Source organism: Camelus dromedarius, chromosome 4, assembly GCF_036321535.1.
Source record: "Camelus dromedarius isolate mCamDro1 chromosome 4, mCamDro1.pat, whole genome shotgun sequence".
Lineage (NCBI taxonomy): Eukaryota > Metazoa > Chordata > Mammalia > Artiodactyla > Camelidae > Camelus > Camelus dromedarius.
The window spans coordinates 74,608,648-74,626,006 of record NC_087439.1 but is presented as its reverse complement, the minus strand read 5'-3'; the positions used below and the strand labels follow the sequence as shown (position 1 = coordinate 74,626,006).

The 17,359-nt window shown below is 40.4% G+C and overlaps 1 protein-coding gene across 4 annotated transcripts in view; it reads right to left on the bottom strand.

Annotated features, from left to right (window-relative positions):
* ANKRD44 (ankyrin repeat domain 44) overlaps positions 1-17,359 on the bottom strand; it is a 284,704-nt gene that overhangs the window by 74,405 nt on the left and 192,940 nt on the right. For all 4 annotated transcript variants that reach the window (XM_031452073.2, XM_031452076.2, XM_031452075.2 and 1 more), the window contains exons 13-16: positions 15,381-15,449; positions 14,058-14,198; positions 12,317-12,397; positions 9,111-9,222 (exon numbers count right to left, since the gene is read on the bottom strand). In XM_031452073.2, the coding sequence (XP_031307933.1) occupies positions 9,111-9,222; positions 12,317-12,397; positions 14,058-14,198; positions 15,381-15,449 (403 nt within the window). The remainder of the gene's footprint in view (positions 1-9,110; positions 9,223-12,316; positions 12,398-14,057; positions 14,199-15,380; positions 15,450-17,359) is intronic.

Sequence of the window (17,359 nt, the reverse complement as noted above, 5' to 3'; positions counted from 1 at the left end):
ATGTATATATTTCTCCTTTTTTGGTATTACATTTGTTTGGCTTTGATATCAGGGTATTAGCTTCACATATGAATTAAAAAGCGTTTCCTCCTTTTCTATTTTTCAAAAGAGATTGTATAGAATTGGTATTAATTTTTCCTTAAATATTTGGTAGAATTCTCCAGTGAAATCATCTGCACCTGGAGATTTCTTTTGGGAGAGTTTTTAAATTCAGTTTTTTAAATAGTTATAAGCTATTCAAATGATCAGTACTTAATATTGGTAAGTTGTAGGTTTTTGATGAATTAAACCATTTCATTGAAGCTGTCAAATTTATGTGCGTAGAGTTCCTCATAATATTTATTTATTATTTTTTAACATCTACAAGATCTGTAGTAATATACCCTGCTTCATTTCTGATGTTGGTACTTTGTCCTTCCACTCCCTCCCTACCCACCCCTACTTAGTCTTTTGGAAGTTCGTCAATTTGTTGATTTTTTTCAAAGAACCAGATCTTTGTTTCATTGATTTTCTCCATTGTTTTCTCTTTTCTGTTTTATTCATTGATGTTCCTATCTCTATTATTTCCCTTTTATGCTTATTTTGAGTTTATCTTGCTCTGCTTTTTCTAGTCTCTTAAGGTGGAAATTTAGATTATTGACTTGAGACTTTTCCTCTTTTCTAATGTAAGCATTCGGTGCTATTAATTTTTTCCAGCACTAATTTGTGTCCCCAAATTTTGATTTGTTGTATTTTCATTCCCATTCAGTTCAGTGCAGTTTTGGAGATTTCCCTGAGATGTTCTCTTTGACCTGTGGGTTATTTAGAAATCTGTTGTTTCATTTCCAAGTATTGGAGATCTTCCTGGTATCTTTCTGTTTTGGTTTCTAGTTTTATTTCATTGATGAGGAAGAACACACTCTATATGATTCCAATTCTTTCACTTTTGTTGAGGTTTGTTTTATGGTTCAGGATATCATGGACACTTGAAAAAATATGCATTATGTTGTTGGGTGAAATGTCCTATAAATGTTGATTGGATCCCTTAGTTGATGATATTATTGAGTTTTTCTATTTGCTTGATGATTTTCTGCCTAGTTATTCTATCAATTGTTGAGAGAGAAGTGCTAAAGTCTCCAACTGTAATAGTGGATTTCTCTATCTTTCATTAGTTTTTGTTTCATGTATATTACAGCTCTGTTGTTTAGTGCATACACATCTAGGACCCTCCCCTTGCTTTCCTGACATCCTTCTCATTGGGCTCCAGCTCCAACTGGACTGCTTTCCTACCCTGTTCAGGCCTGCCTAGTCGGCCTATAACTGAGTAGGAGGAAAGGAAGGAAGGAAGGGAAGAGGGAGGAGGAAAAGAAGGCGGGAAGAAAAGGCCAGATTAACCTTTTTTTTTAGGCTAACATTTAAGTTACATTCTCTTTAAGAAAGCTTCCTTTCTGCTACGTCATGGATTCCTTAGAAGCTCCCTCTTCAGGAGCAATGATTCCTCTTCTTTGAACTCCTTAGTGCTGACTAGCCATCTAAAGAAATTATAGAAAATGTGTGTGTGTAACTTTAATTCTGTAGATGTCTCCATACCAATTTGACACATTGGTACAGCTTTTCAGATCTTGAAGAAGAGAAAAAATACAGAAGCAGTTGCAATAAAATTTGGAGTTGGTACTGGGAACTAATCAAATCTAACAAAAACGCCAAACACAGAAAAGTACACTTTCATTTTCTCTCTCACCTGTGGATTCTATGAAATCCCTTCCTAACAGAAAATCACAATACTTATAAACTAGCATTTAAGTCTTATTTCTAGGTCAAGCTTAATCACTCATAAATGTAACTCATTTGTTCAACAATTTCTGGAACCTGATAAGTGCTTGGCATTACTTGAACCTATGTTTTAAGAAGTTGATATTTAAATTCATGTGTATTGAAAGGATGATTGGTTCTTTTTCTTTACAGTTGATTGTTAATGTTTCCTAAAACAATGACTCTAAGCGTGTGACTTTGTGTTGAACCAGTGAGTCACGGTGTATACCCAAGCAATAACTTTATTGTTTCTTTCCTTTACTCCTCTAATCTTTATGAGGCTACTTCTTTTCCTGCCCTCTCAGATAAAATCTCCAGCAAAAAAAAAAAGTTCTCTGAGCACTCAGTCACAAACATAACTTCATATTAGTAACTAAAATGTCTGTTCCAGCAGAGTAACACAAACTCTGAATGCTACTGAATGTTGAAGCTTCTCTCCCACCACCCCCCAAGTGGGGAAGGAGACAAGTCTGACTTCTCTCTTCCCCAGACTACAGCTTCTCCTCTTTTTCCCTCTTGGCTGCCTCTGCCTTCCCCAGGACTGAAGAGAAGAGGGGAAAAGAGGACACAAAGGGGACAGGGACAATGGTTTACTCCCTGGCACCCTTCTGGGTGTGATCCTCCGATCGGCTCAGATGTTTAAAACTGTCTCTTAGATGCTTATTCAAGGTTCTCCAACAACTTCTCATAGCTGGGGCCTCTTGTCTGAAGTTCCTTTCCTGGGTGGATGTCCTGCATCTCCCCACTCTCCCAGGCAGGCCCTCTTGAATAGCATCCAAGAGAACCCCAGGCTATCATTAGCCCTTAGCTCACATTTGCACATTAGGAAACATAGACTCTTGACCTATCATTGGTGGGGGTAGAGTATTTCTCAATCACAGCCCTCTTTATTTAACTTCCTGGCAAGCAAGCGCAAATCAGAGCGATTGTTTTTAGATTTATCACATGCCAGTCCATTCAGTCTTCTAAAGTGTGTGGGACACGTATTAGATATCCAAGCAATCTCCTTGAAATTTCTCTCACTGGACTTGGGATCAGGAGAAAGCGTCCTTTCTCCCCTGCTATAGGGGCAGCGGAGAGATGGTGGGATTTGAAGCAGAACCATCTCCAAAGAAACCTGCTCTCTGCCCTCCAACTTCGTAAATGGACAAGGGGGTCACGGGTTGAAAACTAGTATCTGATTTTGAAATGTGGGGGCAATAGCCCCATTGTCCTGGGCCCTTGACTGAAGGCAAAACTGAAATTGCTTATTTTAATACATCCTATTGAATGGTTCTTTTATCAACTGCCAAATTCACTCATGGTAAAGACAAAAAAATTCTTTTTTGCTCATTAAAAAGAAACAAATGGGACATTTTGTCACATATTAGTCTATTTCAATGTCCTGAACATAGGCTCACATCCAAATTCTGGTTCAAAGTTTGTGGGCTTATATTTTTATTCGTAGCAGTGAGTAGGCTGCCAGCAACATCAACATATCTGAATTCCCTCCATTAATGAAGAGTTCCCCATAAGATTTTATGTTTCTCTTTAATTTAATTAACTAGAATAAAAATAAGACTAGCATTGTTGCAGTTGCCACTGCCCACTGGAAGTCGGCCCATTGGGAGGTCATGTACACCCCCCAGGTCCATTCCTTAGCTGCACCTCCGAGGACAGAAAAAGGCCATCAGAGACTTGTTTGGGGCTGGGGTTCAAGTTTCCTGGGTTTTAATCTTGTCCTCAGCTGACTGCTTAGTAGCTCTCCTTTTTTTAAACCCCTCTTCTAAACCTTGCTTTCTTAGTCTTGAGACGCTTAATTAGACATTGCCAATGTAAGTACATCTAAAACAGAGCCAGGTGAAAACAACTTCCTAAAGTCCTGTGCTAAACACAAGAAGCCTTTAAAAGCAGCAAAATTTCAGTGCTCAGTTGCCCAAGATACAGTTGTCTTCAGAGAATCCCAGAAACTCATAAAATATACACACAGAGGCCTTTGTCACCCTCATATACTCTCGCAGTTGAAGTTCAAGTTAGCTCATAACAGTGAAAGGGGGAGAATGTCCCAGGGAAGCTGCCAAATTCCAAGTGATTTGGCATGGTCAAATCTTGGACTGAATTGAATCAGAGGCCTAGAGTTTTCAAACAATTTCCCTAAACTTCTGTAGGCAATTTACATAATGATATTGGCACATACATGTTTCCATTTCAATAACAAAGCCACAAATATCTTTCTTTCATGGACAGATTTTTAATGTTAGAAAAGAAAAAGGAGTATGCCCATATAAACTCACAAATTCCAAATAGGGGCATGATTCTCTGACTTTTCTCCTCAGAGTCAGTAAGAATGCCTTCCAGATATAGGGAAAAGGGAGGCACAGAGCTCTCCTTGGCCAGCTGCCTTCCTCCATGCAAACATAAGTTTCATTCAGACATAAGATGCTTTATTAGCCAAGTCTCCTCCATTCCACTTTGATATTTTGATCCCAATTGAACATGACTGATCACAGCTCTCAGCATACATCTGTGGGCAGAATTTCGTCTGCACGCACAGTACATACATCTTTGATCAACACTGGCCTAAGTGGGCAGATTTGGCAGAATTCTGAACCTTGGCTAGTCTGTCAAGGCCAAGGGGTTCATCCCACCTTCTAGAAGTTTTTTTGCTCCTGGAATGTTTTCAATAGAACTTTATATAAGGGAAACAGAGTTTAAAAAACACTCAATTTCCGTTCCCTTTTGATTATAGCAAAATAGAACACAAAGTATGGTTTACAAATTCTAAGCTTATGACCACAGACAGGAGCCATAAACCATGAATGCCAAGTAAACACACACTAAGTTAAGTGTCAGAGTCGAATAAAATATGCATCAAAATTAATGATACATATTTAAGTATATGCACCATCACAGTAATCGCTCTCTGGGAAGAGAAACAAAAGACAAATGTTACCGACTTCACAAATCCCCTGGCACTGATGGCCACCCATCCTCTTTAATCTTACTCCAACTCCCAGAGGGCAAAGGCCTTGTTCTGCGAGGGAAGGCCTGGGGGCCACAAATACTCTTTTTCCCTCTCCATTTCTTCCATAGGCCAGAAACATAGGCTAGGAAATGTGTTATCAACAAAGGTCTCCCTGCATAATTCCTGTTCACAGGCTCAAGTAAGCCATTCAGAGCTACCAGAAACACGTCTTCCATTGTCATAATTCTAGCACTGAGCAGAGAATCAGGGACAATTTGTTAAAAGGATAACCCCTAGGAGGACTGGAGTGTTTGTGTCATGAGCTGGGGGCGAAGACTGCTTTGGAGGTGGTGAGTCTTAAGAAATGTACCTCCTGGTGCCTATTGGTTAATTGGTTTAGTTTCCTAGCATCAAGCACCCAAAGAAATGGGAGTTTTAAGGAATATGAGGGCATTGTGGTCCTAGTGGGAGAGAGAGTTTAAATTAGAAAAGGTGCCCCTCAAAAAAGCCCACCTCTGCTATCAAGAACAGGCCTTATTCTCATTTCAAGGTAAAAAACATTTGTTTTTCTTTCTTTGTTTCCTTTTTTTTTGTATCTATAGGAGATGGCAGATGTTAACTAAACTTACTGTGGTATTCATTTCACAATATATGTAAGACAAGTGACTATGCTGTATACCTTAAAATTATACAGTGCTGTATGTCAAGCATATCTCAATAAAGCTGGAATAAAAAATAATTAAGTGGCATGATGTATGCCAAATTCCCAGCATGTGGTGAACACACAATAAACATAATTGATGGTGGTCCCATCCACTCCCGAATCCATTCACAGCTGGGTGACCAGCAATGGGGATAAGACACCTACAGTGGTCTGGCTCTGTGGTGCCACTCTTCAGAGAGAATCCAGGATTACGTTTTGTTTTGATTGGAAGGGAGCAGGGTACAAGAATGTTTATAGACTGCTTAGGGTCTTTGCTTAGTTGAATGACACCCAAGAGGAATTTCAGGATGCATTCCAAAATGGAGACACATAGAACTTTCTATCCAACTATAATCATTCAAGAAAATGAGAGAATTTCCAGCCCATCTATGTTATAAATGACTCACTGAGGTTCCTTCCTAAAAGCAAACCATGGTGACATTTCTACCAATTTATATGAATCATCTGGTCCTTTTCAGCTGCCAGTGCAAATTAAGATTAATTAATACTTCCCCCTACCTGCTTTTGAATGTTTTATATTTGCCAAGAATCATCATCTCTTCGTAAATCACACAGGGCAAGTGTTGATCTAATCAAAGGGAGTAATCTCATTAGACAGAACTTGTGAAACCTCCTGTAGACAGAAAACCTTTTCATTGGATAACAAAAATAATGGCCCTGAAATGGCTTCCCTGAAAAATTAAAATAAGGTGCAATATATTATTTACATAGAAAGGAGCTGTTACAGGATAATCATTCACAGAGTTACTATACAAAGTATTTTAAAACAGTACACGTTATCAAGACTTTAATAAAGAAAACTTTGAAATAAAAGTTTATATGTCCAATTATGACATATGCTTTTATGGAGAAAACCAATTAAAGACAACTATCTCTTAAGTATACTCTGGAACACAGGCTCATATGGGTAGTTGCAGTCGTTAAAATAAAACTTCACTCTGCCACTGACTGATTAATACACACACATACACACAAAGACACACACACATACTTTGTGAGGAGCCTTCCTTTGTGGGATCTAAACACAAATCCTATTTGCTGATAGGTCCAGATCAATTTCCATGACTGCTGCTAGAAGGCAGAAGTGACATTGCCTCATACCTTAACCAAGTCCTATCAAGCTTTTGCTCTATGTTGAAAAGCCTTGGGTGGTGGTAGAGCTTTGACCTACGATAGAAGGCAGCATGGTGTGCTAAAAATTTTTTTTTGAAATCAGGAATCCTGATTTATGGTCCCACTTCTTCCACTGACCAGAGCTATGGCTTGGACAACACAGTGAATGCCCCTGTGGTTTATTTTGCTCATCTGTATGATAAGACACTGCCCCTTGGTCATTTGTGATTCTACGTTAAAACCCATCTTATAGAAGGCTATGAAATCACTGGCTTCCTACATCTTCCTATGGAACTGGGTGGTTTTAAAATATGTCCATGAATCCCTTGACGCGCCTCCCTTTGGAAGGTGGAGTCTACTTCACTTCTCTGGATTTTGTGGCTGTTGCAATGAATAGATGCAGCTGAAGTGTAAACTTCAAGGCTAAATCATTAAAAGTAATAAGACCTCTTTCTTTCACTTGCTCTCACATCCATTCTCTCCCAGTCTCTCCCAGGGCAGGTGACTTTGGCTGCCTGAGCCACCATGCAAGATTTCCAGCTATTCTCAAAACACCACACTAGAGAAAACCACATAGAGATAGAGAGGTCCAAGGAATGTCAGAGATTTAAATCTTCCAAGCCAGGTGATTGACATATGAGTGAAGAAGCCTTTGAGATTTTGCCAGCCCCAGACACTGTCTGTAATCTCACAGGACATTAACTAGAAATTCTCAGCTAAGCCACTCCTGAATTCCTGATCCACAGAAACAGTGAGAGATGATACATGATAACTGTTGTTTTAGCTTTTAGGGTAATTTGTTATGCAGCCATGGTAACCGAAAGAGGAACCATGATGGAATTAAAACTAGAGGGAAAACAACAAGGTCCTACTGTACAGCACAGGGAACTATATTCAATATCTTGTAATAGCCTATAATGAAAAAGAATATGAAAAAGAATACATACATATGTATAACTGAATCACTATACTGTACCCCAGAAATTAACACAACATTGTAAAGTGACTATACTTCAATTAAAAAAAAAGAGAGAGAGATTAGTTGCCTCTCCCTCACCAAAAAAAACCCAAAAAACAAAAAACCAAAAAAAACTAGAGGGAAAAAAAAAAATGCCATCCCCAAGGTCAAGCAAGGAAATCTTTACAGCATCCACAGGAACCTTAGGAAAAGAAGACTTGGAAATCTTCAAGAATGATAAATACAGGTATAATTCAAAAATAAATGCCACACACACACACACACACACACACACAAAACACCACGAGAATAATCACCTTTTAATTTCCAAACTGTTAAAAGAAATTCATAGTTAAAAGAAATATAGTCAGAATGACCCTAAGTGGAACTATTTAAAACCAGCAGCAAGGCCAACGGTAAAGGAACTCGCTGGGGCAACACTGTCATTGCCAGTAGGTGTGGACACCCACAGCTCTTGGGCTTTCTGCCTCATGCATTTCTCAAAAAACTGTGCAGCTGATGAGGTGAAAGTGTTTCCCCAAACACACCTAAATAACTCTGAAAAGTAGGACTTCTCCTTTAAAAGGACAAGGAAAAGAGCTGGAGTGCAGTAAGGAAGGTGGCGCCTACCACTGGACTAGACAGTCAGTCTGGGATACCCTGTGTGTGCTGAGGAAGCTGAACCAAGGACGAGGCTCAAGAGATGGCAAGTGGCAGCCTGCAGGCAGCATTCATCCAATATATTTTCTTCCTAGTCCACCCAGTATTTTCAAAACAAGAAATTTTACATTAAAAAAACTAGACTTCTAGTTTCTCTTAAAACACTGGAGTTCTAGCAAACCTAAGTATGCAGTACCACCTGGTCTTAATCAGCTAGAGCTGACCAGCCGTTTCTTCCCTAGACAAACATGTCCTCTCTGTTTGCCACAATCCCCACCACTCCCTATCATTCTATACTTGGCCTCACTTCACTTGTTTATATTTCTGTCCCTCTGGACATTTGAGTTTGTGTCCGGTAACCTATACCAACAGAGGAGTTCTCTCTAAAACTCCAAACCCCCAGGTGTTTCTTGATCACTTGAGGTTTAAATTTTTGGAGTGGTTTAGAAATTCCAGTAAATTCTGCGGCTATGCCCTTGCCAATTGCTTTCCCTAAACTACAAATGTGGGACCATGACAAACCCATATGCCTAATGGTTATGTAAGTCACCTTATGACACTTATTGACTACTGGGGTGCTAAGTGTGGCTCTGGCGATATACACTAAGCTGATCTGATACATCCAAATTATCTTCAAAATACAAACTGTCCACACAGGGGTCTAAAATTCCTAGTCCAAGTTAATGTGGAAAAAACCAATTGTTAGCTCTGAGATTAGGATGGACATAAATGGAACAAAGAGATCTACATATTGTAAAGAGAAACAATTTAATCACTCACCACAGAGTATCTTCCAAGTGATTTCTAGCGGGAACTTAATTAGGCAGTGAGGGCCGTCGCTGAGGGATTAAGACCAGCATTTCCAGGTTTGGGGGTATGTGTGTGTGTTAGAGAAAACAAAACAAGACAAAGCAGCTCACCAATTCCAGACACTGTCTGTGGCCATAGGCAGCAGCATAGTGTATGCTATTGTAGCCCTCCTTGTCCCGGATAGACGGATCTGCATCATTTTGAAGCAGAAACTCTAGACACCTGTAAGTACAAAGATGAGACGTTATTTTAGAAAACATCTCTGGACCAAAAGGGATAATTAATGTAAATGTTCTCTTATTACAAACGTTCTACCAAAGCACCTTGCGAGTCTAAGTGTTTCTTTAAATTCCTACAGCAATGAGGTTTTATGGACCGGATGTTTTATGTGTGTTATCTGTAGCTGTCTTTACTTCAGCTTAAAATAGCCATCCTAGGATTCAGTAAAGGCTTTAGGAACTAGAGGGCAATTAAGATTTTTTCCCTTCTCATCTTAAGGTGCAGAACCTGCCTGTCATCAAGATTACTGGATAATAAGTTTTCTAGCTCCATGTTCAAAAGGCAAGTTCGCAGCGTAATAAAGAAGTGGTCAGGGCATCGCCGACAGGACAAATCTCAAGAGAGGGAGTTTGTTTTTAACCTTGCTATTGGAGACTCTGAAATCAAAAGGTTGGAAAATGAAAGTTAGAAAGAGTGAGAAAACGACAATGGAAAAGAAGCTAAGAACAGCCTAAACAATGAGAAGATTAAAGGAACGCAGCAACGTTTAAAATAAAAGATTAATTCAGAAACCACCTCTGAAGGAAGAGGCTTCCATCGCACCATTAGGACTACAGACTAGAACAAAATAATAAATAATAAGTTTTAAAAGGTTTTTCTGACAGTGTTGTAATTTTTCTGAAAAAACAAAAACAAAACAAAACAAAAACACAATCTTTGCAATCCATGAGAGGAAGGGGTGTGGCTCCACCTTTGCTGAAGAGGCCCAGACCCCAAGACCCAAGTATTCAGGGATGTAATGCATTCTGTTCAGGGCCTGTTGCAAATGGCACAATCCTGTGGGTCAAAGAGGGAGTAACTAGATGGGGAGTACCACTCCATAATTTCAGTTTTATTTCTGTGACAAACACGTCCTTTACAAGGCCAACCTGATTCAATTTCATATTCAAATCAAAACCGTAAGAGTCTGGAGGGAGGTTATAGCTCAGTGGTAGAGTGTGTGCTTAGCATGCATGAGGCCCTGGGTTCAATCCCAAGTACCTCCATTAAAAAATAAAAATATAAATAAATAAACCTAATTACTTCTCCCCCTTAAAAAATAATGAGTCTCATTATAAGCCTCTACATTAAATAAGACCTTCCAATGGAAAATTTCCATAGTTTACTCAAAAACCTTAAAATGACATTTACCTATCTTTTGGCATAAGGCAAAAGGAGTAAACAAATCATACATAGAGATAGATAAGAAAACACACATTTTAATTCCTAGAAAAGCTGATGAAAGGCCAATTTTTTAAAGCAAATACCTACAAATCACATGATTTATCCATAAAATGCTCTGTAATAAATCAAACTATTATTGGAGTCCTGATATTTCAGGCTACCTTGGTGAATTGAACCTTAAAAGGAAGTCTTTTTTCATTTTCGTAATTAAATGCCCATGGACTGAATCCCACGTGTGACTCATTTCAAACTGAATTTGGCTCTTGAAATAAGAATCACTCAACAGGAATAGCATACTAGTGGACACACAATCTCCAGCCTCTGAAAGGATTATATTCGAAAAATCAGTTGATACATTTAATATGTAATTTGGAAAACACCGGGAATTGCTCCCAAAGAGCTATTTAACACAGAACACAGCTGAACTATGTAACTGTCAACAGCACTATTAGAAATAACAATACTATAGAATTTGAATACTCCCCATGTTGTTTCTAAGGGAAAATGAATTCCAATGTTAACTGGGAATGCTTATCTCTTCTCCTCCCAGGGTCCTGACTAGCAATTTCGACACCTAAGCTGCAAAAGCAAGAGAGGCACATTAGGTCAGGGGTGCATTTGCACAAGGGAAGTAGCCTCTCTTTGCAGGAAAGAGCTCTGGGGCAGGCTGGTCCCCGCCTTCCCTGCCTCTCCCCCTCCTTCCCTCTCCATCAGCTGCAAGAGGGCTGCTCTGGCCCAGGGCAAGCTTGCACATCACTGGATAAGGGAGCATTTGCTGAAATGACTTAAAATTCTACAGTCTTTAAATATCATTATCTGAATTTTGGAGTATTAGAGCAAAACCTTGGTCACTCTGTTCTGCTCACAGCTGTGGTTCCTGTCCCCATCCTGGTGACAGTCCAAGTTATGTCCCCACAACCTGCCCTGGGGCCTCATTCTCGAACCACACCCTCCCACAGTGGTCTGGACATGGGAGGAGGTCCCAGTGGGCGGTGGGGAGACCCTAGAGTGGACACAGCATTCAAGTCACAGAGAAACGGATTCCTGGGACAATAGGAGAGGAGAATGAAGCCGTCAAGGACTGTGTGTGTGCAGACCCTCAGAGCATTACATCCACTGGGTCTCCCGGGGGCAGGACACAAAGTGTGGGCATCCTTCATTCACGTGCTCATTTATTCGGCAAACAGTTACGGAACACCCACGACATGCCGGGCACTGCACTGGGCAGAGCACAGCCTTCTCACTGAGGCTTCCAGAGCAGGAAGGACTTTCAGAGGATGGAACATTAGAGCTTCCCATGTACCAACAGCCCGGGGGGTGGCAGTCACTCCAGCTCCACCACCGTAATGGCTAAGGCTCTGTCAGATGCCAGGTGGAGCAGAAGCAGCTTTTGCACGGAGCAGGGGGCTGTCTGTAAATGATGGCTGTGTGTTGGGCAGGGAGAGGAGAGTGCAACTGGTGTATTTCACACTGAAATCTTGAACCATTTACTTATAGAATCTCCTAGATAGTCATCCTCAGGTCACAAAAGGAGAGCCTAATACACTGAGAGGAGGCTTAAAATGTGTCCTGAGGCATGTGATACATGGCAGAGTCAGAAATGATATTTAAAACATCTAGTCCTAAAACTTGCTGACCAATCACAGTGATGGTCACAGCAAAGGTTTCAATTTTAGAGAGTTTGTTGCGTGAAAATAGCATAACTGAAGGATATACTTTAAAAGAACAGTTTCTTCTTCACTAAAAGCAAGCCCACATCACTTCCTCAAGACCCCAGGTGAAACGCCCAGATAGTCAGGTTGGCCCCCGTGGCAACCCAGAGCAGCAAAGCATCAGTAACTGCACCTCGTGCTTAAGCTGAGCAGAAACTTACAATGCAGCTTCCTTTTCCTTTAGCTCTCGGGCTCTTTCAAGTTCTTCTGAATTTTCATGGGCGTTTCCTAAGAGGGTCTTACTTCTCAGCATAAGTGAAAGAAAAAAATTACAATTAATGGCAATGTTGCTAATGATTCTGGTGCAATTTATAGCTTAACAATTCCCCCCCAACCCCCCAAAAAGTAAGCACTACTGATTCTTCACAGAGGATATACATGGTTCTCTCCAAGGCCATCCAGTAAATCTATTTTCTCCCAAGGATTCCAACTGAGAACGTGACTTTCCTGCAGCTTCTACCCAGGTATCAGCAATTAAAACAACAATTATGTTGCCCACCCTTCCATAAATATCCTAAACTCCCCATGTAAAGAGGAAGTGATTCAGCTTAAACTTCTCTGACTCCTACCACATTCCTTGCTGCCTCCTTGTCAGTTTAGCATCTCATTTATCCAGGGATGGGTTCCTAGTCCTCCTCATCTACCAGAGCTCTTCTTCACCATCCAGGATTCCTTTTCCAGCTCTTAACTGATGAAGTATCTTCATTCCCCATTCTATTCCAAATGAACAGGATAGAGCCTGGCACACAGTAGATGCTCAATAAATGTTGGTTGAATTTTAATAATGTGTGGCTGTGGGATTCTGAGTGCCATATCGGACTTGCCAGCATTACAGGAATATGAAGGAAAAAAGAAGCAGTGCTTTCCAAACTGTTGAAATATGAATCATAATCTATTACTGAATTGTGAAATCAATTTAGTGGGTTGAGTCAGTAGCTTTTTTTTTCCAATGAATTGAGAGAGAAAATATCAGAATATATCATACATAGTAAAAGTAAATATGGTTTCAGGAAATCTTTGTTTCCATGTTTCATGTATATATACACATATATAGAAAACATACATAGGTGATTGTGTGCACGGGGTCATGGTGTAAAATGTGTAAAATGTTATCACCTGGTGTGGGTCACTGTCCAAAATGTATGAAAGCCATTGCTTTACCAGAAAAGGAGTGGACACTGACCCAGAACCATCTCCACAGCCCAGGGCAGCAAATAACTCAATAGTTCTCCCTACAGAGCCACCAAAAAGTATTCCTACAAAGGAGACCCTGGTCCTCAAGTCTTTAGGAACAATCTCATAAATTGTGGGCACCTCTCCCAGCTCTCTCCCCCTGCACTGGTTGGCTTACATCTGCTATCCATTCCTAGCCACCTAGAATCCAAACGTGACGAGGGCAGCCTCTCCTCCAGCCCCTGAAAGAGTATTCACGCCCAGGTTTGGAACAACAGGGCCCGTTTTACAGATACTGATGCTGTACATGAAGGCCGCTGGGATCGTGCAGAGATGGATGTTTCTGACATATGACATATTAGCAAGTGTATGTTTTACAGCAGATGAAGCATCTAAATGGTGATGATGAAAACTGCAGTAGATGACAAAATAAATTACAGCAGATTTTGAATGAGCTGAAAGCCTGGGCTTGACAGCTCCACTTGGCGTTCAACCCAGAGAACGGAGAAGAGAAGCAATTGTGCAGTGACACATGGTAATCCAACATAAAGAGAGCGGAATGGGAGCCCAGGGCTAGGGAGGAAGCAATTCTAACGCCTTTGGGCCTGGAGGAGAGAGGTTCTTCGTTCCCAGTTTCTGTGAGGCGGTATGATGAAAACTTAGCAAACTCTCCCTCTCTCTCTCCTCCCCCGCTACCCAGAAAGGAAACAGGAGCATGGCTGTTTTTACTTTCTGTCCATGTCTGATGCAGCAGCATAGTGCAAGGCGGTGCGGCCCCAGTCATCTGTTTCATTGACGCTGGCCCCTGTGGTCACTAATGTCTCAATACAGTGGAAATGACAATTTGCAGCTGCATAGTGCAGAGGGGTCCTGAAAAACAAACAGCAATTTCTTACATCATTCAGTCTGAAAAACAGAGCCCCGTCATCGCACCCGTGCCAACAGTGATATTCCTAGGGGTGTGGAAAGCTCTTCGTCTCTCACAGTGTGGAGGACAAGGGACACACTTTTTTCTGACCTGGTAAGCTGGCACTGAGGCTACACAGATAGTGGCTTCAGACAAGGCCACTCACCTTTCCAGCCCTAGTGCCCATCATAGTTCAGGCCTACCTTACTGCTCCCCTGGACTCTTGCAATCCCATCCCGATTCCACTCCTTTGCGCTCATCAAGCTTCCACCTAACTCCTGGCTGGCATGAATGAAGAACTGAATTTTCCAAGGTTCAATACCTACATATGACAATCCTGTCCTAAAACCTTCAGTCTTCCTCAGCGAACAAAGTCTTGATTTTTCAGTCTGGAATTGAAGACCTTCCCACGCTGGTCCTGGTCTACCTTTACGCGGTATCTCTGTCTTCCCTAGATGAGCCCAATGCTGTATCCAAATGCAATGACCTGAGGTTTTCTGCATCATGCTCTCACTTCCTCTACCTTTCCCCACATTGTTTCCTTCCTGAACCAGCCAGTATTCCGGCATGACTTACCTACGAAAAGGACAATTAAGGTAAGAAAAGTTCTATGACCCATCCTAATAGCCAAAGGGCCTACTGGTAGTATACGTGTGTGTGTTTAATGTTTTAAATGTATCTAAAGATTTATCCCAAAATGAAATGTTCAGTAAATATAATAAAATGCTCCAGATCTTGTGACTAAATTCTGGGTTGGATGGACTAAAGTGTTCTACTTTAGAGTCTGCTACAAACAGAATTTTCTAAACTATAACCATGTAGGATATTACATATTTTAATAGATATAAAACATATACTATGTTATCTCCCACATGGAGATAGTTCTATATACACACACATATATATAGGAAGGAGAAGAGAGACAACTGGCACTTCTAAACAGAAGCTGGGAGAGGAGAGGCTGTCCTTGTGGCTGGTGCCTGCTTTCTTGGGGTTTCATTTCACTACAAGAAGGGATTTCCTTCTGAGGATAGAATCTCCCAGCTGCTTCCCTGTTCACCATTTCCACGTAACACGACTTCCAGACAAACTGCTTCCCATTCCTCTCATTTGGGCACTTGAAGCAGAGTTCCCTGTTTACATACCTCCCACACTTGTCCTTTTTATGGAAATCTGCTCCGCTGCTCTGCAAGAGTTTTATACATTCCACATTACTAGAAAGACAGGGAAAACATCATTAAGATGGGAGAGGTCAACTGCTGGGCTGTCTTCAGAAAGCTGTTTTCTGCAGAGTGTAGGCCCTGATGAAATGTGAGCTCTTGCTTTAAATTCTGCTAACACAAAAATAACCTGAACGTATTAGAGTAATGCTATATGGTTAAGATCTAAAGTTCCTCCAATGTCTTTTTTAAAGCTAATAAATCAACACATGAAAGAACTTGATGGAACATTTTCAATTCCATGACTAAGAAACTTAAAGATTATTACATGATTAAAGCTTTCAGTGATGGTTTCATCATTTACCCTAAAATTCTCTTTCAAAACCATCAAGAATTTATGAAACAACCCCTCAAACCTGTAATAATTTCATGTCACCTTTAAACAATGAGCCAGAATGGGTGAGCATTACCTTTTATCACAGCAGAATGAATTCACTACGATAACCATTTTTGACCCATACTTTCCTTAATGGAAAATAAAACAGCTGCATTTCCCTGTCTTGGTAATCTAGGTAAATGAATGTGCAGAACCAAGGCTGAAAATGATGTAATGGAGCGTAGTGATCTTCCAAAGCTTCTTTGTCATTTGCAGAAGCAATAAATCATGTTTAGTAGAGAGAAAAGGACTCATTGAAGTGAATTTTCCTATTGAAGGGCATGTAGCTAAATATTAATCCTAATAGGAGTTTCAGATATGAATCCAGAATGATCTGTTGCCACTCTCTGTACAGGTCTGGGATTTTTTTTAAATGGGGGCATACAAAGAGACACTCATCCATCATTTTTCTAAACTAGGGATGCTAAGAAGTGGCCTAGGATTTATTTTTTATTATCGTTGAAACAAGAAAAAGCTCATTCATGATAAATGTGAGCAGGGCTCTCCCCACCCGACAGCCACCCTTTTTAACCACCTTTCTCAGAGAACTAGCTGTTTCAGTCATAAAAGATTAGAACTTTTTAAGACCCTTATGTATTGGTGTAACACGTTGGTTGATATAAAGCACCTGTCTCTTACTGAATGAAGCCAAAGGATCAAAGGCAGAGACAGATCCAAGTTGTGTGGCTCAGGAAGTTCATATGATCTGAAGGGATGAGGGGATGAGGGGATGAGGGGATGAGGTGAGGAAAAAGTTTTGTTTTGTTTTGTTTTGCATTTACAAAATTGTGAATGAATGCAAAACTAGATACAAGACTTTAGAAGGGGCCCATGCAAATAAGGGGCCCTAAAGCTTCAGAGTCAATCCACCTCAGCTACATAGGTAATGTCTCTGGTCAAACATGATGACACATAGTGAAGCACTGCTGTCCCTTAAGGACTAGGAAACTGATTAAGAACCAGCACCTTACCCAAACAAGGCCATCCAAGAGAAGCCATGACTGGTCAATGTGTGGTCATGTATCAACAATACAGTCATCAGAGCCTTAATCTAATCACTAATATGAAAGAGAGTGTCTGATGAAAAATTCTCTTTACAACTTAAAAGAAAAAGGCAAGGATCAAATCATTTCTTTCCCATCCTTTGGGTGTTCTCGGCTTTTGTTTACACTTAATCATTATAAGGACTTAAAAATCAGTTTTGAAATGAGAATCAAAATGTCTGTAAATGAACATGAATCATCTCAATCTTGGATTCCCTTGATCATCACCCACCTTCCAGAAACAAAAGCGGGAAATCTTAGGAACAAATCTCAAATTATTTTCATTTGGTGGAGGGGTACCAAGTAGGTAACTATTTTACAGGCTAAAGACCTAAAGTTTAAAATAAGAAAAGAAAAAAGAGAGTGGGAGAAGAGAAAACAAAACAAAACAAACTATTTCCTATGTGAGATGGGCTAACAATTTTTCTTTGAAAGAACAAACACACAAGTAATCTGGAAATTCAAGATAGCGATATTTGGTATTG